This window comes from Annulohypoxylon maeteangense (genome assembly GCF_022496945.1).
Source record: "Annulohypoxylon maeteangense strain CBS 123835 unplaced genomic scaffold GGS22scaffold_19, whole genome shotgun sequence".
Taxonomy (NCBI): domain Eukaryota; kingdom Fungi; phylum Ascomycota; class Sordariomycetes; order Xylariales; family Hypoxylaceae; genus Annulohypoxylon; species Annulohypoxylon maeteangense.
This window is the reverse complement of record NW_025953266.1, coordinates 158,689-181,421: the sequence shown is the minus strand read 5'-3', so window position 1 is coordinate 181,421 and position 22,733 is coordinate 158,689. Positions and strand designations below refer to the sequence as shown.

Below are 22,733 nucleotides of genomic sequence, written 5' to 3'. Positions count from 1 at the left end.
TAAGCGCCCGGACTAGAAAGAGCACGCATACTTGGGTAGGTAGAGTATAACCTTTCTCGATCGCAAGGTCTCGTTCTATCTGCGAGAAAGATGAAAGTGACATGTAATTGGACTATCGATCTATCTGAACCTTGAATGCTGCGGGCAATATAACGAGGCTGGGCGGGGAGAAGGTACAACCAATGTCTATTCGTGAATGCAGTTCCTGCCATTCGTGCTATTTACTATTTGCTATTTGCTATTTGCTATTGCTATGGATTGCATTGCTATTTGGACGTGGCCCCCCGGACCCGGAAAGGCGTGTGTAACTCGACCCCCATGCACAACAGCCGAACGGAAACGCTAAAAATAGCTATTTATAGCACTATGCCGTAAAGCTCCACTCAGGTCTCCGCCAATTCCTCACCTTGCTGCCTCTTCTGGCCAATTAGCCCACGACTTGCTCCACCAATGTGGGCTAATGCGAGCTAATATGGGCTAATTTGTCACGGATCCATCATAATTAGCCCGAATTACTGACCGAGCTAGAGTAACTCGAAGCAGTTCCAGTGATTGGAGTGACATAGTGGCATAATTTACCCCCCTTCTTTACCCCCTTGAGGGATCTTCCTTGCTTCCTACGACCCGGGAACCTTGAATGGAGTGTTCAAAGTTCCCGGCTATAATCACATGGGAATTAATAGGGTTGATAGGGTTAATAGGGAACCGGCATCTTGTTTGTTGCAGTTTGTGGTATGTTTTAATCTTTTCATGTTATTGTACGCTGTTAATGCGGCTAGTATTGTGGATTCTGTGGATTGTTAGCACCGGAGAGGACGAACACGATGTCACTGTCTTTATGCCATTAGCTGACTAGGTCTGACAATGGAGAAAAAATTCGAGAAAAGTGTTTCGAAACTCAACAGAGAACCTGATCTACGGTCTACCTGTTCTGCTCTGCTCGGCCGAGTAGGAATCGTTACCGTCAATTTCTTTGTTACTGGAACTTGGATCGTTGCTTATTAGGATTATTACATACATACCGCCTTGTACCTGCAGTCTGCAATCTGTACTGTAGTCTGTGAGTTGCATGATCACGATTCCCCCCCAGTTCGAAGAAAAGACACGCGCTCTCACGTTGTGCAACACCCAACATTCCAACACACGAGCTTCCAGAAGAGCGCTGGAAGGTCCAAATCCAAGATGATGACATCCCAGCTTTCCTTTGCAGGCGATTATCAATATCTGACAGAGCGTCTGAAGGAGTAAGAAAGACAAAAGGGCGAGTCTCAACCACTTCTGAGTCGTTCGCTTGACAATGTGCCTACGTAATACGGCCTGCCCTGAACCTGAAGGAATACCGCGCCATGTAAGTCTCCTGCATTGGGCTAATTAATTCCATCCTATTTACTATTTCGTCCATACAGATTTTATCTTCATGATCTTAGGGCCGATTGGCGTCTCCTCCCATCTCGATGAAGATAATGCTCTTATCAAGGAAATTAATGCTACCTAAGACTTGAGCATTGCATCTTGTACTTTCTAGACTTTCAGCTTCGTCCGTAGGAAGCCCATTGTCATAATTAACATGCGATTGGCATTAAACTATTGCTTGGTAACAGCGAAGACATTGTAGGTATGTAGGTAGGGCAAATAAGGAAACCGGACAGCTACCGGGATAGAATCCATGGCTCGTTCTAGCTCTTCTGTATTGGAACTATGGATCTTCTAGCGGAGAATTACAAGGCAGATTCCATGTCGACCCCTTATTCTAGTATACCCAGATATTCAGGGGGGATAATTAGTTCGTATCTGGGGCCATCCTGCCATCGTCCCGCCCTTACGGTAGGAAACATCGCGAACCATACTCTTGGCCTCCGGTATCAAGCGCCGAGCCACAGCGGGAGCCACTACGGGGGCCGGGATTCTTTCAATGCCAAGCCAGCTTCGAATTATCCTGGCGGTTCGGGTCGATCCACCTTAGTATGTAGAAATGCCACGAGCGGCGGCACCGAAATCTCACAATTTCCATTATCAAACTGGCTATGTGTAAGATCGCATACCAGGATACGAAACCTCAACGTCGCAATATCGATAAAAATGTTTTCAAAAGATACCAGGTAAGGAGATCGGGTCCGGAGCTCCGGAACCGATCGCACACAGCCTAGCCAGCCCTTCTTGTCTTCTTGCCTTTTTTTTTTCTCTTCCACTGCCCGCCCCCAAACTTAGACATGATGGATATGCACGTAAATGTTACATATTCCCCGGCGAGATGGTTTCCTTTAGCGATTTCTTACGGGTAGCGCTACTACGTTGCTCTCTACCTAGTTGGTGTGATACCCAGGATCCAAGGATGGTGTTTGTGCCACGTTCTGCCCTACGAGTCCGCAGCAGGCAAAGCGTGGAGGTAATGTAACTTGGGAAAATAGCTCTACGGTTAGACGGTCTGGAAATCTGGATGGTCAGACGAAGAGATAATAGAGTATAGGGCTGGATAGGTGCACAGCATAACAGCACAACACAAATTCCCCCGTCGACGGCAATCCAACGGCACATCCCGTTACTATCCGAGTAGACGACGCCCGCATCAGTCCCTTTTTGATATAGTGTGTATGACATGCAGTCACTAATTCCGCCCTTCATTCCCTCCCATTTCCTTAATCGGTTCGCCGCCTTTTCATTTCTCTAGCTTCTTACTCGCTGATGACGTCGCAGTATTGAGTCCATGCAGGTCACCGTCACATTCTGATTACCACCACCTCTAGCTAAAGCGAAGTGTGTCTCTTACAAATTTTCCATTGTGACCTTTTTACCCCAATTTGTATGTACACGATCTGTCGATGTTATCGAAGGAGGGCAAAACATGAAGATCGTCGGGGGAAAAAAAGGAAGGGGAAAAGTCTTTGGCTTGTCCTCCCCCTCCAAAAGCAATGGCACATGTCATCCACCTACGTAAGGAGAATAAAACAAATGCAATAAAATTTCAAATACCTCACATACTTAGCACGGGATGCGCTCCAGTATTACGCCTAAGGCTAGCAGGATAGCGGTCACGACCTACACACCAATGCACCCTCGCACCACACACCCTTTCCTGCTGGGTTGCTACTAAGTATAGCACATGCAGGCTCTCGCGCACATGGCGACCATGTTATAGAACATTTCTAGAATACGTAGATGGTCGCTTAGTGTTGATTAGTTTGTCTTGCCTAACCGCTCACCCACTTCCCAAGAGTTTGGGTGGAGCAGACGACTTGCATTGCAGAAAACATGTGCCGTTCAACCACATGGCAGTGGATAGTTGCACTGGACTTAGTACAGTATCATTTTATTATCATCGAAAGCAACATGTATTTTTCTCCTTATGGACGACGAAGTAGGTACAAGGGGTTGTTCCCCAACCTGAACGCCATGCTAATGCTGCCAAATTTGGCCCCTTCCTTAACTGCTCTCTGCATGCCGTTGTAAGGGGGACCGGGCAAATACCCCGGAGAAAAAAAAATACATCATGGACAAAAAGAAACATGCCTGGTGCCTGAGCCCTCATGCGGAAATGGCGCAGTATGCAAGATGGTGACGAAAGTAGCTCATGCCTACTAGGTACTAGGTACCTTAGCCACCTGCGCCAAATGTCCGAAGCTCAACCAAAACCCCCTTGCCCAGGTTATTCGTTGGCAGACGGTGTTCCGGCGGATGGACCGACAGACGTCGCACCGAAAGAACCAAAGCCTCCGTGATCAGCGCCACCGTTGGCCGTAGTGATCGTGCCATTCAAGAGAGGGCATTTACTAAATCGAAAGAGTTAGCACACAGCACTAATTGCTAGATAATGTGCAGATAAGCTCAAGGAGACAAGCCAGTAAGTATTCTAGGATGCTCTAAAGTAGAGCGGCTGGGACAAGCAACAGTACAGGTCCAGCTCGGCTCAGGTTATAGTTTTATCCTCGGTGTAGGGTGAATGAACTTAAAAGGAACAATGGTGCCAGTACCTCTTGTTTGTCTTGATGTGTCCCACCTGTCCGCAGTTCGCACACTTGCGGGTTGTGCCCGCGGTGGACTTGTCAGCGCCAGCTGGAGGAGATGCACCAGCGTTGGCATCAGCGTTGGCGCTGCCCTTCTTTCGCTTGCCTTTGCCCTGCTTCTCACGGATTTGGCGGCGATCCTGATTCTTGAGTAGTCGAGAAAGCTCCTTTTCAACGCTGTGAAGATGTTAGCACATATTGCGAGATATTGTATCCTCTTTACTGACAGCTTCTGTCTCTCGCGATTCTCGTCGGCATCGCCCGTTGGCTGCAAGCTATAGACACTAGAGAAAATGTGAGTTAGTACGATTGTAGCGCTGTGGTTTACGACCCATTGAATGAACTCACTCTCTGTTCTTATCTTCGATTTCTCTACGTTGCTTGAGGTAATTGCGAATCACCACTGGGTCGTTGAGAATCACTGTCTCCGTAATGATCTCGCCCGCCTCGTTTAACTTCTTACGAGTGATCTTGAGCTTCTTCTTCTTGCCAGAACGACTCGCCGTGCTAAGACGACTAAACTGGCTTCGGCCGTCGTCCATGGGTGCAGGAGTAGCATCAGGTTGTCTCGAGTCAAAGCGATCATCTTCATTAGTCGTGTCAAGAACATCTGTGTCTTCGTGAGTAGTCGGGTCGCTAAGCGTAATTTTCTGTCGCTTCCAGATATCTTCAATGCCTTTGTTGTACATGTCCTGCTGCTTCTTAACGTTGTACGAATGACCGCCGTTCGCCTTACGTTCGCGTTCAATCGCATCCGTAGAAGTGGCCATAGGACCTTGGACAGCATTGATATAACCGCCCTTCATAGATGTTTTGATGAAACTAAATCCTAAGCCCTGGCCAGTAGGATCACCCTCACCATGAAGGGCTACCATGGCCTTGCCTGCACTGGCGTCGATGAAGTTTTTGGTTAGCTCCCAAGGGGCCATCCTAGCGACCAACGGCTCTTCGACACCATCGTCGTCGTCGAGTTTATCCTTGGGGTCGTAACCAGCGTTCACCAACAGCTGCTGTCCTATCTGCATGGCTTCGATGAGGCAGGCGTCCTCCGGCTTGATCATGGATCGTATGGCAGACTCGTCCATCAATGTCTGATCTTTTGGCAACACCCACGTCTTCTTCTCCCTGTGATACGTGAGGAATTCCTTCATCTTCTGTCGATTTTGGGGGTCCTGTTTCTCAAAGACGTGGGGTGTGATCTCCGCAAGACCAACGTCTTGCGTCTCCTTCTTCTTCATCATACGATAGGCAATCATCTTAAGACGATTCTTCGACGTATTCGTGACCCTTCTAGCATGAGGGCCAGGAACTTCCAACGAAGGGAAAGTCTGGCCTACCGTGTACACGTGGTCGATCTTGCGAAGGAAGAACTTCGGGCCCTCAAGGGAACTCGTGGTGATTCCGAGGAGAAAATCGGTCGGTCTTGGCTCATGTTTGAAGATAGGAGCACGGTACATCTCGTTGTGCAAGGTCGGAACCATCTCTCCAGGATCTACGGTTCCAAAGATAGCGAAGGGAGATCTATCCTCAGGTAGTAGCGCATGGCCTTCACCAAGATCGAGCTTTGGCATCTTATCCTCATCGTTACGATCTTTGCGGCGGTAGTAGTTGATAACGCGACTACCCATTCCAAAGTTCGACATCATAATAGGAAATTCTTCGCAGTACTCGAAGAGAACAGCCGTGGAGTTATCATTCAAACTGAGGTCTCGAGTCGTCTTAAATATTTCCTGGTTACTTCGACCCTTGGTCTCCTTACGCCTGATTCTAGCAGGCTTACGCACTCCGATAGCATGCTTGACAATCTTCTCGAGGTCAAATCTCTTTCGGTGGTGCTCCCAAGGCTTCCCCTGAACCTTCGTTCGGTAGAAGGGGAACGTGAGCTTGAGGGCGGGGAGACTGTGCTCGACAGCGAGATTGGAAAGAGTAGCTCGGACTTTGCTCTTATGGTTTACCTTAAGAGCATCGTATTCGCTATCGTTGGACATGTTAAAGTGATGCAAGACATCCCTTCTCTGCTGGCCGTTTGCCATCCGCACGGTCTTCTCCTCATGCCTAAGACGCTTGGGTGGCCGCCGTGAGTCATCGTCGACAGCGAGTAAGAGATAGGGATCAGATTCATCGAGTCTGACGCGTTTACCATAAAAACGTGTCGCTCTCAGGTAATCATCCGAAGGGAAGGTATCAAACATCGGAATCTCTGGGAGGCTGGGCTTGAACTTGACGAGTTCCTGTGCCTGTTCCAACTCCTTAAATTCTTTGTCCCAATCATCCATCTCTTCGTCGTGAACTTTAGCGGGTGTGGTCAAGGTGCTAGAAAGTGCGGAAGGATCCCATTCTACACAGATCGCGGTGAACTCGTCCATGGTGTAACCCCCAACGAGCGATTCGCCCGATTCCGAATTATCCGAGTCATCTTCTGTAGCTTCCAGACCCCAGTCATCATCGCCGTTAGTACTTCCCGCTGATGTGGTGACAGGAAGCTTGAACAGTTTGGCAGAGTCGGCCTCGAGTTCCAGGTCAAGCTTGGTGGGTATAAACTCAGGCGGATCTCTGTCCTTGTGGGGAGGCTGCTTGTACATGTACTCGGCAGGCCACGCGGGGAAAAGCTTGTTGAGGTAAAGTGTCTTGTACTTCTTGAAGTGAGGAAACTTCTGCGCTAAGAGCTCATCCTTATTCTCCGGAGCCTTCTGGCCCGATAAATCTTCCTTGCTCACCTGGTTTATCCATTTGTCGATGGATGGGGTGTATGTTGGAAAGTTAAGCTGCTGTCTCTCCTCAAAGGACATGTTATTCCAAACATCATCCGAGACTTCGCCATCTTCCAATACCTTGGGCTCGACCTTGGGTGCAGGTAATGGAACTGACACAGTTGAGGTGCTAGGCATAGTCAGGCCACCAGACACAATAAGGCCAGTAGGCATAGTTAAGCCCGCGGACAGTCGGCTTGCCGAAGTTTCGACAGCAATGGGCGAAGATGGGAGAATGTCGTGTTCATCGGAACCGAATAGATCCTCCAAGCTCTCCATATTGTCGGTATTATGGCTGGTGCCCTCATCCTCTGTGAGGCCCGGAACCTGGGAGATACCCGCGTCCACACCGGCATCGGAGCCAAGGTCTGAGAGGTCGCTATCACTAATATCCTCAAAGTCGATGGCATCGTCTGCTTTGCCGGTTTGATCAATCTCTTTGTTAAGGAAGGTGGCAAATTCCTTAGGTACTCCCATTCCAGTGCCAGCCCCGGACTCACCATGGCCGCCGGTTAAACCCTGAATGAGTTTATCGTCTTCCTCCTCCTGAAAGGCCCAATCGACATCTTGAAGAGCCTGTCCGTTATCCTGATCAAAATCGGATTCCTCTTCCTTAATAGCGACTCCGGAATTGTCAGGATCTGCAGGGCTCTGGCCGAGGCCCAGCTCGTCGAAAAGAAAGGTATCCATCGTACAACACGTGATCGGGCGGCCTGAGGAAGGCTGGAGTATTTAAAAGACTTGTTAGTATTGTTGTGGACGTTCGCAAACGTGAAACAGCCAGTTTGGCTACTTCATGCCAATCGAAGGAAATGGGGATCACGATTTGGATATCATCGGAAACAAGTGCGAAAAGCGGGGTGCATATAGCGAAGCCCACGCGACTGAAGAATTCAATAGAAAATGTTGTTCTGATGAAGTGGAAAGTGAAGCATTTGGATTGAAGATGGAAAAGTTTAAGATTTGGTGGCGCGAAGTTGGCCAGGCGGAAGTCGCGTTAAAGTGGTAACCAGGTGAGATGTACACCTTACCTAGTAGCGCCGCCCAGCGGGGTACATGGGGGATGAACTTGCTTACCTAGATATACGCCCGGGCGTGTATTTAATAGACTTTGCTCCGTGCCAATGGATTTGATAAAAGTTGCGGATAAATAGTGAAATTGGGTTTCTAATGAAATAACGATGAAAAAGCAGCGCGAAAATATCACGTTGTGGTAATGTAGAATAAAACGATCGAAAAGGTTGATTGAATGTTTGGAATTGGATCAGCGAAAGAAAGTTGTTATATCTACGGTGAGGGGTGAAATAAGAAATTGAAAGGTGGAAGATAACATACATGTAGAGTTGGTATTATAGGTACCTAGGTATCTACTGATTACAGGTCTGTAGGTCACGGGATATGCTCAGGGTCTTGCTTACATAATGTTCCGAAACGGAGCCTACTGTGGCTGGGTGGATCACTGTGCAACCTTGAATTACGGATCTGTGGCTGTGTGGCGTGCAGGGATGTGGCTCAATGCATAGTACTGTCCGTGGGGGTAGTTGGGGGTTCTGGGGTTGTGACTTTTCTAGGCTCGGCACCAAATTCTTCGAACAGAGGAATTGTCAAATCAATTCAAATCAAATGCTGTGGAACGATTCTTTTCTAACTCCATTCAGTATTTCCTAGCGTCTTCTATTGATGAGCAGGAAAAGAGACCTTTGCGAATCTTTTACACGTACCTGCCTCCTATCAATAACATTGATATCTATTATTATGGCTGCTCGTTTCGAATGTTGCTTTTGCCGATTAAGATACTGTGGTTTGTACTCTCATCTATCATCAAGAAGCAGATTCACGTTGGTTGGAAAGATAGTACTTCATTTTGGCCGGTCGAAAGTTAGAAGCTTCCTTCTTAAACGACTTGCCAAGATTCGACCTTTCACCTTCACTTTCTCCTATTTAAATCAGATTTCTAGCCTATCTTCTGCTCCTCTGTATATCACGAGGAGTGCCAGAGTCGTACCCGCCCCGCAGTATCAACCTTGTATTCATGGGGAACCCAAGACCGGAGCCGTACTGGGGAATGACTCTCAAGCCATGGACTAAGAGAGTACCTACACCTCTGTCCGCACCATCTCTAGGAATCCTGCATTAGACAGTCAGCGCGACATCGACTGAGCAATATCATCTCGGGATGCTTAGTCCAATACGTGCAACAGTAGCAATTTATCGACGATACCTACAACCCTTAAACTATGAAGGACTGCATATTCGGCTGTAGCTTACCGGAGTCATGTGGATAGAAAGCATTGGTACCAAATCACTGTCAACCACGTATGTAACGGAACCATAAAAAGTCTTCACGATATCACTGCTACCTCGGGGATTTTAATCGTAAGTTTAACTAGCAGGCTGAGGAGTTTGAGTAGCTTCTTGCGCTTAAGCTGAATCTTCCCCTTACCCCCTTTCTAGCCTAACTATCTACGATACTAATCTTCTGGCTATGTCTTCCTAAACGGCTCCAAGACGCTGTTTTTTTTTTAAAAAAAAAAAGTCCCCTAAATACATTATTAACGTTTAGAGCTACGATAATTACCGTTCTCGGGGCAATTGATAAAAATTTTCCTTAGAAAACACATTTATTCCTACCGACAAGTCACCCCCTATTAGAGGAAGCGTCACAAAGTCACGATCCCATCCCCCCCAACATGTAAGTTGGGGGTCAGGCTCCAGTATAGTTACCAGCTCTAACCCTCATGGTTTAAAACAAGATATGCACGGATCCGAATGTCCCACTAGTGGCGTTAGTTTAGAAAAGCCTTTGTTACCACTCGTTAATGATAACCGCTTCTGCATGCTTTGTCCCGAAGAGGTGGAACGCGAGGATACTACGTAGTATAATTTCTTGCTCGACTATTTTCGTCTTACTCGGTCTGCTAGGTATGTACAAGGGAGCCTCGTCACCGATATACGAAAAAACACGATGATGTTATCCTGACGACAGCGGCTTAGGAAAGGGATAAGCAAAAAGCAATGGAAACCCAGTTACAGTAACTCTTCAATACTCGCTTGACGGCCTTTCCAATATGACGCAACACACGAAACTCGTCCTGTAGGGGCCGTTACATCGTGATCCGCGCTTTCGATGCAGGTGGTCCGTCGACTCCAGGGCTGTGCGTGCATGAGAGCCCAACTAGCGTAAGTTATAGTATACCGAAGTATACCGAACTTAACTAGTGGGTCACGGGCTACATCCCGCTCTCGGCGTCTCCTAGTCCTGGTCTAACGATGTAAGGCGCCGAGCGTGTATAAGATAGCCCAATATATATACTTAACCCTTTGCCGAACCCCTCCTGAGGACTTCGATCCATTGAGAAACACTGGATTGGGGATCTATAGATCTTAGAGAACTTGTACGGTGGCTGAACCTCATAGAATTGATATCAAAATATAGGTCGAAGGATTAGAAGTAAGGAAACATCACAATGGCTGTACAACCATCCAAGGATATCCTCCGCGATCAGTTCGTGGGAAAGACGCTGAACGATGTCGTTACTCCGCAAGTCGTGTTAGACCTGGCCAAAGTTGAGGCCAACTGCAACTTGATGCTCGAGGCTGCGGAAAGGCTACAGCTTAGCTGGCGGGCACATATCAAAACCCATAAGGTAATACCTATCCGTCATATTACCATCTCATATCCCAAGCAGAGAATAATACTGACTTAAAATCACAACCCGCAGACGGAGGAACTCACGAGACTCCAAGTAGGAGACAAGAGCTCGTCCCCGGTGAACCTAATAGTGTCCACCATAATCGAAGCTGAGAAGCTTATCCCCTTACTCAAGGAGTACCAGCAAAACGGGCGAAAGGTTAACGTGAGCGGAACCCCCACTCCCCACCCCTTTCCCAATCTAACACCGCCACAGGTCCTCTACTCCTTCCCCCTCTACCAATCCTGCATCCCGCGCCTCGCCGCCGTCTCCGCCGCCCTAGGCGCGGGTGCGCTGTCCGTAATGGTCGACCACGTAGACCAAGTCCCTTACCTATCCACGCTCACCACCAGCGGCGGACACCCACCCCTCGTCTTCCTAAAAGTCGACGTAGGCGGCCACCGCGCGGGCGTAATCCCCGACACCCCAGCATGCAGCGCCCTAATCTCCGCGCTCCTCGCATCAGAGACAGCCGGAACCTCAATCCTCCTCGGCGTATACAGCCACGCAGGACACTCCTACGCCTCGCGCAAAGACTGGGAAGCGATGAACTACCTGAGCCAAGAATTCGAAGGGCTGCGGCGCGTCGCGGAGCAGGTAAAGGAGAAGCGGGCACCGGGGCGGGATCCGCTAGTCCTGAGTGTGGGTGCTACACCGACGGCGACAACGATCCAGCACCCGGATTTAGTAGAGACAAACGGTGTCACCACCAACGGCACTGCTACAAACGGCACTCCTGCTACTAACGGCACCAGCCACCCAAACATCCTAACCCCCGTCCCAACAACACACCTCAAATCCCTTCTCAAAAGCCTCAAAACCTCCAACTTCACCCTCGAAGTGCACGCAGGCGTCTACCCCACGCTCGACATCCAACAGCTCTGCGCGCACGCGCGGGACAGCGCCTCGCTTAACGCATCCTACATCGGCATAACCGTGCTCGCAGAAATCTGTTCCTTATACCCGTCACGCTCACCAAACTCCTCCACCGAGGCGCTAGTAAACGCCGGCTGCATCGCCATAGGCCGGGAGCCGGTGGCGGATCTGGGGGCCGTGAAGGGGGAATCGTATGTAGGCTGGGGCGTGCTGATGCCATGGGGTGAGCTGTCCGGACTACCCGCGCCGGGGAGGGAGTTTCCGACGAAGCACGAGGGGTGGGAAGTAGCGAGCCTGTCGCAGGAGCACGGGATCCTGCGGTGGGCGGGGAAGGCGGAGGACGAGGTAGCGTTGCGTGTGGGGCAGCGCGTGCGCGTGTGGCCGAATCACTCGTGTATCACAGGGGCTGCGCATGCTTATTATCTCGTTGTCGATTCGCGGAATCAGGGGAGGGAGGACGAGATTGTGGATGTGTGGGTGAGGTGGAATGGGTGGTGATTTCTCTAGCTGTTTACCGGAGATAAACCCATATACATACCTATACACCTATAGAAAAGAGAAGAAAAGATAAAAGAAGAGAAAACGGATAGGGACGGGGTGGGGGACGGGGTAAAGGCGAGACGATTTGGATGCTTAAAACATTTTCTAGCTCTCCCGGACATTATTAGATGAAAAATTCAGACTCTTGATTTTTTTTTCGTAGTTACAGAAAAAAAAAGCTATCCCCTGTTCCTATTTTTTCTGTCCCTCTAAAAGAACAATCGTGCCTAAGCCTACCTGCCTGCGTTGGCTATCTACCGACTCCGGACGCCTAGGGGGAGATACGTGTAGCTCCGCCTCGATCAAAGTGAATTCGCAACGGGGGTTGGAGGAAAGTTCCGTAGAACGGTTAGGCGATCATAACGATTACTTACATCGCTTATCAACGATGCCGACGCCATTTTCCTCATACTCCTTGCGCGAGATCCACATCTGGTGGAATGTACCTAAACTTGCTAGAATGCTTCCTCCTATCCAAGCACCAAAGCGCCTCTCGGTAGTTAGACCAGCAGCGTGAATCTTAACCTTCATACCAGGATACATGATCGACAACTCCTGGTTAAGACGGTCATTGAATCCATTTAGCAGACTTGAACCTCCTGTCACCACAATGTTGCCCAGGAGGTTAGGTCGTAAGTCCACATCTACCGCATTTACAGCGGCCTTAATCAGCTCGGGGATTGTCTGGGCCTTGGTGACAGTCTCGCCCGTCGGTAATGCGGCCGCCTCATCCCACATGCCCTCCGAGACTCTGTATCGTTGCTCTCTCCACATCTGGTTCGAACCGTTCGGCATCTCGAATACGCGGCCGGGCTGTGTCTTAGATAACTCTTCATTGTTAAGGAATTTACCGGGACCTCGCCAGACTTCGACGACCGATTCTTTGAACTCGGTTAAAAGGCGCTCTTCTTCGTAAGTTCGGAAAGACTGGTGGAGATCGAAGCCGAACTTGCGCAGCGTAGCCTGGGCAGCAGCGCCTGCGTCTACGGGAGTCTTGTTTTCTATCATGTAAGACGGGATGACGTCGATTTTCGGGTCGCTGTTTTCCCATAGATGTCGGACTTGTTGCGATAGCCACATGCCTCCGATTGGAGACTTCTGGATAGAGCGCTTCAAGATCATGCCGTCGTGAACAGCGGTGACACTCGTATTCGCACCTCCTACATCAAGCACCAATGCCGAGGCCTTGCCAGCCGCAAAAGCAGCGCACACCGGTGTTCTCGATAACCAGAATGCAGGACATCCCCAGTTCTCCATAGCGATTTCAATAGCCTTCTCTCGCGACTTCCCGACATTCCACGGCGCTTCAGTCATCAATAGAGGATTCTCAGCCAATGGTTTCTCCTGTTCCTCTGCATCTTCCATCGCGATATCTCCCTCGCCATCTTCAAAAGGATCGTTAAGCCCATTCTTACTGGGTGGCGTAGCTTTCTCGCCCTGTAGACGCTTGATGAGGACGTGCTCCCACATCTTAGTGGCAGTATCCCAATCCTCAACTATGCTTTCGGTGCGCGACATGTAGTTCTTTACCTCAAAGCCGGCACGGGGGACTAGGTACTCATCACCGAAGACCTCGTGGCTGGTGGCACCGTCGCCTTCGCCGGATTTGAAACTGCCATAGAAAGAGGGTATGACTGATTTGGGAACATCTTCGCCGGCGAAACCTGCTCGGGTGTGGCAGTAACCGGCATCGAGGACGAGGGCTGATACTTCATCTAGTGGGCGCGTTAGTATAAAGCAAGTAATCAGTATAGACTGAGCTGGAGCTGGAGCTGGAGTCTAAAGCTCAAGACAAGGCTTGCAACTTACCACCGCCGTAAACATCGAGGGGTTGTTGAGAATTGGGAAGTGGTTGTTGAGCCATGATGTCAATCCCCAATGGTAAGGGCGGACGAAGGTGGTGGTGGGATGAAGGTTGGTAGGAATTGGGAATTGGCGAGTGCAATCTGAGAGCGACCTCTATTTTTTGGTTGGTCGCGTTCCAGCTGAAGCTTCTCTTTCCTCCAGTCGCGCCTGTGGCTGGTGATGCGGGCGGTACCTGCCTATATCTTGTGGCTGGGCGGCTGGGGTAAGTAGAAGGGAAGGGTCCACTAAAAAGACTCCCGGCGCTTTGGTCGCTAATACGCAATACGTAATGTGAACTTTTGAACTATAAACTTCCAAAGTTGATAAAGCTCCTACGCGACAGTGGCGACAATTGAAAGAGTATAAATCACGAGCAATGATCCAAATCTATAGGATATGTTATAGCTGGATTAATCGGGAATTTTTATGATAAAAATCTAGGTATACCAGCAAAGATGTCTCTCATTTCGGACGAGGAAGACTTCCTCTCAGATGATCAGTCCGACCTATCCTCTTCTTCTAGCGATGAATTATTACCACCACCTCCGCTGCAACAGAATTACTTCGCTCCTCCATTCTATGGGAGACCTCCAACACCCTTACCCCCATCGCCATCCTTAACATCGTTGCTCCGCCCATCACGACCTACCACACCCGATGCTTCGGACGACGACCTTGAGCCGGTGCCGCGCGCATCCCCGAAGGTGCCCACGTACGAGTATTACGGCTTCGTCTTATATCTCTTCTCGTCCTTGACTTTCCTCATCTACCTGCTATGGTCCTATCTACCGTCTCCGTTTCTGCACGCATTGGGCATCTACTACTACCCTAATAGGTGGTGGGCGTTGGCCATTCCGTCATTCCTAGTCATGCTTATAGTATACATCTACGTTGCACTCGCGGCTTACAATACGGAGATTCTGACTCTCCCTCTGACTTCGCTGGAGACTATCGTAGATGAGGCAGCTAAGATCGCGACGATCGATAGTAAGGGCAGGATACGGCTAGGCGAATCTAAGAAACCCATCCCGGAAGAGAAGGCTAAGCAACTCGATTGGAAGAATATCTGGAACGAAGGCACGGATGCCGTTATGGATGTGCCCCTTGCCGGCGTATGCGAAGTCTTATATGGTGATTTGGAGGATTCGGAGGACGACGAGCAATTCGAAACACATTGATTTCTACATTGTAGCGACATTAGATATTATGGACAGCGACTTGAATTATTATTGAAGCGTAAAGAACACCTTTCTAGCTATCAGCTCAGTTGAAGCAAGCGAATTTGGCAAAGTCTCTGGTCAAGTCTCAGTCACCCAGGCCATAGGCTTGAGGCCGGTATGAATATCCCGGATGAAAGGTTTCGCAGTCTTGGCGTTTGATACATACAAGATAACCAAGTGAAAGAAGGCTACAGGTTGGGCTCAACGCTTCACCAATCGACGACACAAGTAGCACATCCCGGAATATCATCAACAGCCCTCACCTCATCTTTATCATCAAACACCCCCTGTGTCTCCAACAAGCCATCCGGAAGACTGAAATCAATATTTTCCACCGCTCGGTCCGCCGCCCCATAATAAACCTCGGGATTCTCCTCCGGGTAGAACAAGTAACTGCGCAGATCGCTCAAGGCCTTGATCTGCATGGCGTTCGCCGCCATCAGTTTCGTGAGCAGCGCATCGGCAACGGCACCCTGCGTGGCATTTAGGGCATTATTATCAGCAGCCCGCTTGCTCGCGTCGACATAATGCTTGCCGATACGGCCGCGGTCGGTGTTTAGGTTTGCTTCCATGAGGTTGAGGGAGAGGGCGAGCTTGGCCCAGGTTGGGGTTAGAGCGGCGAGGGTAGTGGTGGCGGAGAGTGAGAAAAGGAGCAAAGAGCAGCGCATTTTGAATCGCGAGTTTCGGTCTTTGGCGAGGTTATGTTTGATACGAAGATGCTGGTAGAGATCAAACTTCCACTTCGGTATCTTAAGAAGTCTATATCGGATTTATAACTAACGCGACTCTGCCGTCTTTCTCGAATAGGAGAACACGACCTTTAGTTTACTAGGTATATCTCACGGCGACATAAACGATTCCGAGCCGCTTTTGACCGTAACCTTGGAAGAATTTTGAATTCTCATGAGCCTCAGAGTCCGTTTAGATTCTAGGCTAAATTCCCACACCTTTTTGATATACGTGGTGTGTAAACCATCTGCAGGGCAGGATAAATACGTTCGACGTGTTACTAAGCCGGGAGCCATCATCCGTCTCCCAAGAAGAAAATCCTAGTCTACGTCATAAAGCGATCTATGAATATGAATTGCCGATTTGCCTAGAATACCACTCACGTATCTATTCAATTCCACGATCTGGGCCACATTCTACTCGAAGTAGGGTTGCTTCGAATCCCGCCTTGCAGATGTGGCTACGCTGCTACTACAGCGGTCGACTACTCGATTAGAATGGTTTACAACAGGCAAATAGAAACTTATTCTCCATATCCAAGCCGAATGAGGGCATCACAGTGCCGTCGTGCTGCCTTGTAGATAGACACTTCAATGACATACGTGTCGCTAGCCTAGATATGGTAATATGCTGATCGAGATAAGCTTATGTGGGATTTATATCGAGTTTACTCTATATCTATATAATGGCAAGTATCACGATGAAGGTAGATGCAGTATATTCTTGGGCTAATCTTCAGCTAGGTAGTAATTTTTCGAAGGCAAACTCCCATGAAATGTGTAAAGATTACCATATCTTGAACTAAAGATGTCGACAGTGTTCACCACTTTGTTATTAGATACCTATCCATATTAGATTGTGAATACTAATATCCAGTGCTTCAGGCACCTACACAGACCACCTCAGGCAGCCTGCCAGGCAAGTGTACCTATATAACCTCACCTTGGATACCCCATACGTAGATAGTTCTTACTTTTTACACACATTATCGATCTACCGGTCAAAGGTCAGAAGATTTCTCGCCGCTGACCATCCTACCAAACTTACTAGGTATTCTTGAAAACCTCCTGAACCTATCAATCAACCACCACGGCCTTTTCATAGATGGCAGACATGGCTAGATTCAGAAAAGACTATGATGATACCATCGAGGATGCCCTCGACCAAATCGAGTATCTTACAACAAAGTTCAACGACAAATTCGATAAACGAATGAAGGAGCTCGACCGGAGGCTCGAGGAGCAAACCGAGAAGTTTGAGGAACAAAATGAGAAGCTCAAGAAACAAATAAAGAAGTTCGACAAGATATTGGCGGCATTGGAAGCGATACGTATTGCACTCCCATCCAAAGAAGCCACGCCGCCCTCGATACCCGTCGAGTCACCTATAAACTCTTGTGTGTGCCACCACCAATCTAGCGACTCAACCAAATCACCGATAGACGCAGACCAGTTGAACAAGGTGAAGAAGTTCCGATCGGAGGTTAGTCGGCTACGGAGTGAGTTTGGAACGATGCGCATTGAAACCAATGAGGAACTGGAGGAAATTCGGAAGGATATAGACAAACAAAGCCAAGGAGCGAAACCATATCACTAGGTATGGATAGCTTCAATCGCTCTAGTTTCTTTGCAGCATAGCCTTAAGATCCCGCATACGTAGCAGGGATAGCTACCAGTGCTATAAGCCTACATAACCAACAAAAAGGGTTATGTCGACGAGGATTGTGAGGATATCAGGAGGTAGAGGATAACTCTGGGGAGATTGGAGGTGCTATAGATCCATAGCAACACCTAGATAGTTTCCTTATACGCAATACACGCAAATCTCGTACAATATCATGGTGTAAAGATGTTGAAATGTCTGGTAAATGATTTAACGAAAGGGTATGTAACTCGAGGTCGAGAATCGACCGATTATAGTTCCGTCATCGTGGTGAAAGCTCCTAAGATACCGTCTCGATACCCATACCGAGGATTACGAATACCCAAGTAGAAGTTAACATAACACAAAACACACCTTCCAAAAATCCTCAAAAAATCCTCGCCGACTCTTACCTCCCAGCGACCAAAAGACACAAGCCTCCGCTGACGAATCCCAGCATGAACAACGAGCAGCCGCACCACCCACATCCCACACCCCCACGCAAAACCAAGGCTCCGCAGCGCCTCCTCGGCGACCTCCCCAACGCCATCTAAGACAGAAAAAGGAAAGAAAAAGAAAAAAGCATATACCGCACATCCGCGGCGAAGCCAAGACATGTCTCTAGCAACCCCATCCGATTGGGCACAACCCCAAATCGGGAGGGCGCAGCTAAGCTCACCTAGGAAATGCCAAGACACGACCTGCATATAGGGCTGCAGGCTTGCATTTTTCCCTTTCAGCTGCCGTGCGCTGCAAGATCTGAGAAGGAGGGGGGAGGGGGAGGGGTGTATAGATCGATCGGATGGGATTGCCTAGGTAGGTAAATACTGTAATTGCGGGAATGGGGGAATGGTACAGAGTAGAGAATATATGTAGTATTAAAAATTAAGTAGTTAGATATGATGTAGTTATATTAGAATTAGATATTACTTTCCCTCGCTTGTTCTATACCTGTGATGTTCTATGCCTTACCCGCGACTGCTACTCTCATCGTTGCTCTTACTCTGTCTAAAATAACCTCTCCGTCTACGAGGCTCCGAAGTGGAAGGAACTACGCAATTAAGCTCCTTTTAAAGGAATGGGGTTACGATTACGGTGTGGTGCTGCTGCCGAAACGGAATTCCGTAACTGAACGTGTTAAGGGAAATCTAGCAATAGCTAACATCCGTACATTTTCTGTAGACCTTCCCTTCCGTTCCGTTTCCTTCCATGTTTCCTGCAAATGCGACCTAACAGACCTATGCCCCAAACGCCTGACCTAGAAGCCGATTTTCCATACACACCCGGGGAGTTAGTGGTGCCATTCGATGCCCACACATGCGAATGCTTCCCCTCTGTAATGAAAGTAGACCTTTGACAAATCCTTCCAAGACAGTGTGTGATGTCATGACTTCCATCCTAACACAAGTTCCTTTCCATGCAAAACCCTCCGAAATGCTTCCCTGGATAAGGACACCTCCGTCCTTATTCAATGCTATGATATGCCCCGATGTCGTGTTCTCATGTGATTTTCGTTAAAAAAACGCGACCAGGCGCAAAAAGGTGTGAAGAAAAAAGTATGGACAACGAATCGAAAGTTGAATATATACAACCGAACTGAATGCGAATTGATTTTATAGAGAATGGGGTATCATAAAAGAATAAACGGAAACGTCATAAGTGTCATGATCCTGTGAGGGTTAAGATATTTGCGCCCTTAGGATTGGTCATCCCGGCGTGCCTGTCCTGTGGCTCGAGCTCGAAGAAACTTGGAGATCGTACTGACGGGGACGACAGTTGTAGGTGCGGCTGAAGAACTGCCAGTCGAAGAGGCACCGGCCGAAGCTAATGCCGAACTCGAGGCCGAAGCCGAAGCAGAGCTTGAAGCCTGTCCTACCGACGCAGAGGCGACAGCTGAGGACTTGTGATGCTTACCACTTCCGGCTGCATCAATAGTAACGGTCTTCCATGCCGTGGTTGTCATAGCCGCTGCGGTAACAGTAACTGTTGTGACACCTCCCTGATGTCCCTTGTGCTTCTTCGTCGACGAGGAGGTAGGCTCGGCAGAAGCGCTTGTAGCCACAGCAGACGTTGCGGCGCTGCTTGGTCCCGCCAGCGGAGCGTGGGTACCGATACCCAGACCAGTAGCCTCGAACTGGGTAGCAAGCTGAGATGCGATACCGGCACTTTGGATCTTGTTGCTACCGGCATACTTGACCTGAGCGTTCTTAGCGCTGTTCTTGGCAGGGCCAAGTTCGATCTCGGCACACGAAGTATAGATCTCGGTCGTGTTCTGGGTGTCGGTGGTGATGAGAGGCCAGTCCCAAACCCACATGACGGTGTAAGTGCCAGAGTCGGGAAGATCTTCGGGAAGTTGGAAGTCGGTCTGGCAGTAAAGCTCCTCGAGTCCGTGCTCGTGGAAGCGAGAGGCGTAGATGGGAATGGCGAAGTTGTGTCCGGCATTCTGGTAACACTGACCGTCATCGTAGTAGTGCGTTCCGAGGAGCTTGCCCTTGCCGTTTCCACCCTTTCCATCGGCGGTCCACGAGTTGAGAACATCGTTAATGCCATCAGAGTCCTGGTGGTTAAGAGTGCCGTAGACGTTGACAATACCATCTCGGTACGGGCGAGGGGTCAGGTTCGGCTGGGTGACATGACCGTTCTCCTGATAAATCAGGGCAACGTAGTCGCCAGCAGCTGCGCTGAGACGGTTGACCTTGTCGTAAGCACCGGCCTTGGGCTTGCAGACAGCCGGGTTAGTCGCCGTGTTCAAGATCTTGTTCTGGGCCAAGCTGTCGTTAAAGTTGGGAGCTGATCGGTTCATGTAGCCGATGGGATAGCCCACGTTGCCAGTGAAGGCGCCGGTAAGGTCGATTTGGCGGACCTGCTCAACCCAGGAGTGGGCGTTGACTGCGGGCGCAGCAGCAGCGAGCAGGGTGACAGTCTTCAAAATGTTGCTCGACAACATCTTGGATAACGTAAATTGCAGTAATGGTTTATGAGACTCTGTCTGAAATTGACTTGGGTGTCTCGCCTGCGAGAATAGAATAGAAAAATAAGAATGCAAAGAGTTTGAAGTGGAAGAAAGGGTTCGATGGTTTTTTATGTCTTGGGAATTGAAGAGTATTGTTTCGATCAACAACCAGATTGTACCTAATAGTTCAATATCCGTGACGTGTTCTAGAAGGAAGTAGAATGATTAAGTGAAGTTTGACGACTTGCGTAAGAAGAGAAAGTACGAATTCGTATGTGGATTTCCTGATGGACGAAAAAGTACGGCGCACCGGCGCGTGGGAGACCAGGCCTTCTTGTCTAGTAGAAATAAGTAGAACTATCGTCTTTGTCGAGGGGCAATAATACGATGGTGTAAGAGAGTGAACAATTGTCCCCGTTGTCGAACAATCGACAAAGGCGAACAAGTAGACTTGAGTTGATGGTTTGAAGGTTTGATGGTTTGACGGACTGAAGTGAACAAAGAAGTGTGAGAAGGTGAACGAGGAAGTGAGAGACACCGTGAATTTTGTTGTGTGGGAAATATTTTGGTGATGGCGGCAAGGTGAGTGTTAGGACCCACCAACAAGGTGAACGAGTTGGCAAATGTCAGGTGACAGTGTCTACTGATCAGTCGTTCACCTTATCCATCCGTCGATATCGAGTATAGAGATAGAGTTCTGGCGTATTTTGTTATTTGTTCGTTGTCATTTAACCGTTGACTCTCGATAATCTTTAGTGACTCAAAGTTGTACTGTGGTAAGAACAGGAAGTTTTGAAAATGTTGACGCCTATGAGTCAAAAGTAATGATACCCTAACGTCGAAATCTAAGGTATCCAACTAGGGTTAGATAGCCGCTTGATTTTTCTAGGAGAATAAAGATCTATAGTATCGTTTCGTACAGTGTACTATGCAAGCTTCATGCACGACATGGGACTTCTGTTTCTGGAACACGGTGGCCCGCGGCCATATGATATAGCCAGACAGGCCATTAGCTATAATTTCTAGCCTCATCTTAACATGTGAGTATTCTAGCCACTCAGCTGTATTTTCTATGTAAAGAATTTTCTTGTCAGGTTGGAAAAATGGACATCGTGGAGCAATTCTGGTCTGGGTTTACGGAATTGGTGTTGACCAATGCTGATGACGAGATATACGATAGGTTGACATTGTTTGTAGCGGCTGCTTTGTTTGGGAAGATGATTCATGCGCGCCAGTAGACGGGAAGCAGATCTAATTCCTGTATAGGTACATAGTATAATACTGGGTGGATGTATGTTAGAATACTGGGCATGCAAATTTTGTAACATTCAAGTTGAAGAGTAGATGCGATTTACGTGAAAGGTTGGGTTGAAGTCCGGAGGTGGCAGGGATATTTGCAGTGTTTGTGGCACAAAGACCTCTTAGCGTGGATGTGTGGGTATGTACACAGTACAAGAGTATGAGATCTTCCCAGGGTTTGTTGAGGACTGATAACGATAAAGCTAAGTATTCTTTGCACAGTCCTACCGGCAAAAAGTGACTTTGTGGATATTAATTAGGAAATATTCGCGTGGTATCGAGAACTTCTTAAACCCAGCCCAGCCATTCGGCATCAATTCTCCATTCCCCACAGTACCTAAAGTACAGTCTCCTTGTTCCATTCTTCTCTATTCTTTGCATCATGACCAATCAAATGACGACTCCCACCCCGGTTTGCGACGAAATGCAACAGAACCTCATTGCATTGAGAGGCTACCAGAAATCCATGATGCGGCGGCTCGCCAGCTATAACCGTTTTGTTGTCCATGGTCTTTTCTTTGTGACCTAGGTAATCTTCAAATCTGAAGCACGCGAAACCACCACTAGCCGAGGCCACATGCTTTTTTATCGCTATCAAAGATGACGATAACAGGATTCCGTTGCTGTGGCTGTCGCATCGGTCTTTTAAAAGTCCAACCTGGCCGACACGGTTGGCTGCATTGCCGCCGTCTCGCCAAAGAATTTGAGCAAATATTTGCATTCTTCTTCTTCTCCCGCCGGCTTCCTCAATTTCGATACCGCCGATTGTCTCGTGTTCCTCTTATAAGCGCCGCATCTCGAAAATTGCAGGACTCTTTTTGCCCATATTGAAGCGGGAGTAGGCGATACTTAGGTACATACCCACTCGATCAATTGCGCGTGTAACCATTAAGCGCCGCATTAACTCTGAAACTACGATGATAGCCTCTGCTTGGCAAAGGGATAACCTTAACTTAAACACTCTTCCGGGAGTATAAAAGACCCATCATCTCATGTTTAAAACCAACATTCACGTCGAGCCACCAGGACACGGTATTATACTTTATACCGACAGGCAGATTCTACACATGACAGCCCCTGAAGTCCTCATACAAGGTTGAATGATTTGAGATATTTATTGAATATTCCAAGGTTACCTCAGTATGTACAATTCATTGTCTTTAACAATGGTTTGGTCTAGTTTGGTC

General features: G+C 48.5%; 6 protein-coding genes across 6 annotated transcripts; 2 read left to right on the top strand and 4 right to left on the bottom strand.

Moving 5' to 3' along the window:
• Positions 1-3,312: 3,312 nt before the first annotated feature.
• On the bottom strand, positions 3,313-7,734 carry GGS22DRAFT_172212 (uncharacterized protein). Its single transcript, XM_047962717.1, has 4 exons — positions 4,350-7,734; positions 4,229-4,285; positions 3,969-4,178; positions 3,313-3,767 (listed from the first exon to the last, which is right to left on the bottom strand). Exons 1-4 carry the CDS (start codon positions 7,439-7,441, stop codon positions 3,644-3,646), a joined length of 3,483 nt encoding a protein of 1,160 aa, XP_047815294.1. The 5' UTR covers positions 7,442-7,734; the 3' UTR covers positions 3,313-3,643.
• A 1,788-nt stretch (positions 7,735-9,522) lies between these two features.
• On the top strand, positions 9,523-11,955 carry GGS22DRAFT_172208 (putative serine dehydratase domain-containing protein). Its single transcript, XM_047962716.1, has 3 exons — positions 9,523-10,398; positions 10,474-10,608; positions 10,660-11,955. The coding sequence occupies exons 1-3, from the start codon at positions 10,219-10,221 to the stop codon at positions 11,815-11,817; spliced, it is 1,473 nt and encodes a 490-aa protein (XP_047815293.1). The 5' UTR covers positions 9,523-10,218; the 3' UTR covers positions 11,818-11,955.
• Positions 11,956-13,866, bottom strand: GGS22DRAFT_172204 (Actin/actin-like protein). The gene is made up of 2 exons (XM_047962715.1): positions 13,669-13,866; positions 11,956-13,574 (listed from the first exon to the last, which is right to left on the bottom strand). The coding sequence occupies exons 1-2, from the start codon at positions 13,721-13,723 to the stop codon at positions 12,226-12,228; spliced, it is 1,404 nt and encodes a 467-aa protein (XP_047815292.1). The 5' UTR covers positions 13,724-13,866; the 3' UTR covers positions 11,956-12,225.
• A 143-nt stretch (positions 13,867-14,009) lies between these two features.
• GGS22DRAFT_58253 (PIG-P-domain-containing protein) lies at positions 14,010-15,008 on the top strand. Its single transcript, XM_047967470.1, has one exon. The coding sequence runs from the start codon at positions 14,160-14,162 to the stop codon at positions 14,880-14,882; it is 723 nt and encodes a 240-aa protein (XP_047815291.1). The 5' UTR covers positions 14,010-14,159; the 3' UTR covers positions 14,883-15,008.
• GGS22DRAFT_58254 (uncharacterized protein) lies at positions 15,009-15,678 on the bottom strand. The gene has a single exon (XM_047967471.1). The coding sequence runs from the start codon at positions 15,590-15,592 to the stop codon at positions 15,134-15,136; it is 459 nt and encodes a 152-aa protein (XP_047815290.1). The 5' UTR covers positions 15,593-15,678; the 3' UTR covers positions 15,009-15,133.
• A 3,223-nt stretch (positions 15,679-18,901) lies between these two features.
• GGS22DRAFT_58248 (uncharacterized protein) lies at positions 18,902-20,779 on the bottom strand. Its single transcript, XM_047967469.1, has one exon. It carries the CDS (start codon positions 20,239-20,241, stop codon positions 18,991-18,993), a length of 1,251 nt encoding a protein of 416 aa, XP_047815289.1. The 5' UTR covers positions 20,242-20,779; the 3' UTR covers positions 18,902-18,990.
• Positions 20,780-22,733: the final 1,954 nt, after the last annotated feature.

Excerpts from the sequence above, each read along its gene's own strand:
- GGS22DRAFT_172212 (XM_047962717.1), bottom strand. The coding sequence starts at position 7,441 with ATGGATACCTTTCTTTTCGACGAGCTGGGCCTCGGCCAGAGCCCTGCA. Across the intron at positions 4,179-4,228 it reads AATCGCGAGAGACAGAAGCT|CGTTGAAAAGGAGCTTTCTC; the intron begins GTCAGTAAAGAG and ends ACATCTTCACAG. Across the intron at positions 3,768-3,968 it reads CACATCAAGACAAACAAGAG|TAAATGCCCTCTCTTGAATG; the intron begins GTACTGGCACCA and ends CTTTCGATTTAG.
- GGS22DRAFT_172208 (XM_047962716.1), top strand. The coding sequence starts at position 10,219 with ATGGCTGTACAACCATCCAAGGATATCCTCCGCGATCAGTTCGTGGGA. Across the intron at positions 10,399-10,473 it reads CACATATCAAAACCCATAAG|ACGGAGGAACTCACGAGACT; the intron begins GTAATACCTATC and ends CACAACCCGCAG. Across the intron at positions 10,609-10,659 it reads AAAACGGGCGAAAGGTTAAC|GTCCTCTACTCCTTCCCCCT; the intron begins GTGAGCGGAACC and ends ACACCGCCACAG.
- GGS22DRAFT_172204 (XM_047962715.1), bottom strand. The coding sequence starts at position 13,723 with ATGGCTCAACAACCACTTCCCAATTCTCAACAACCCCTCGATGTTTAC. Across the intron at positions 13,575-13,668 it reads CCTCGATGTTTACGGCGGTG|ATGAAGTATCAGCCCTCGTC; the intron begins GTAAGTTGCAAG and ends CGCGCCCACTAG.
- GGS22DRAFT_58253 (XM_047967470.1), top strand. The coding sequence starts at position 14,160 with ATGTCTCTCATTTCGGACGAGGAAGACTTCCTCTCAGATGATCAGTCC.
- GGS22DRAFT_58254 (XM_047967471.1), bottom strand. The coding sequence starts at position 15,592 with ATGCGCTGCTCTTTGCTCCTTTTCTCACTCTCCGCCACCACTACCCTC.
- GGS22DRAFT_58248 (XM_047967469.1), bottom strand. The coding sequence starts at position 20,241 with ATGTTGTCGAGCAACATTTTGAAGACTGTCACCCTGCTCGCTGCTGCT.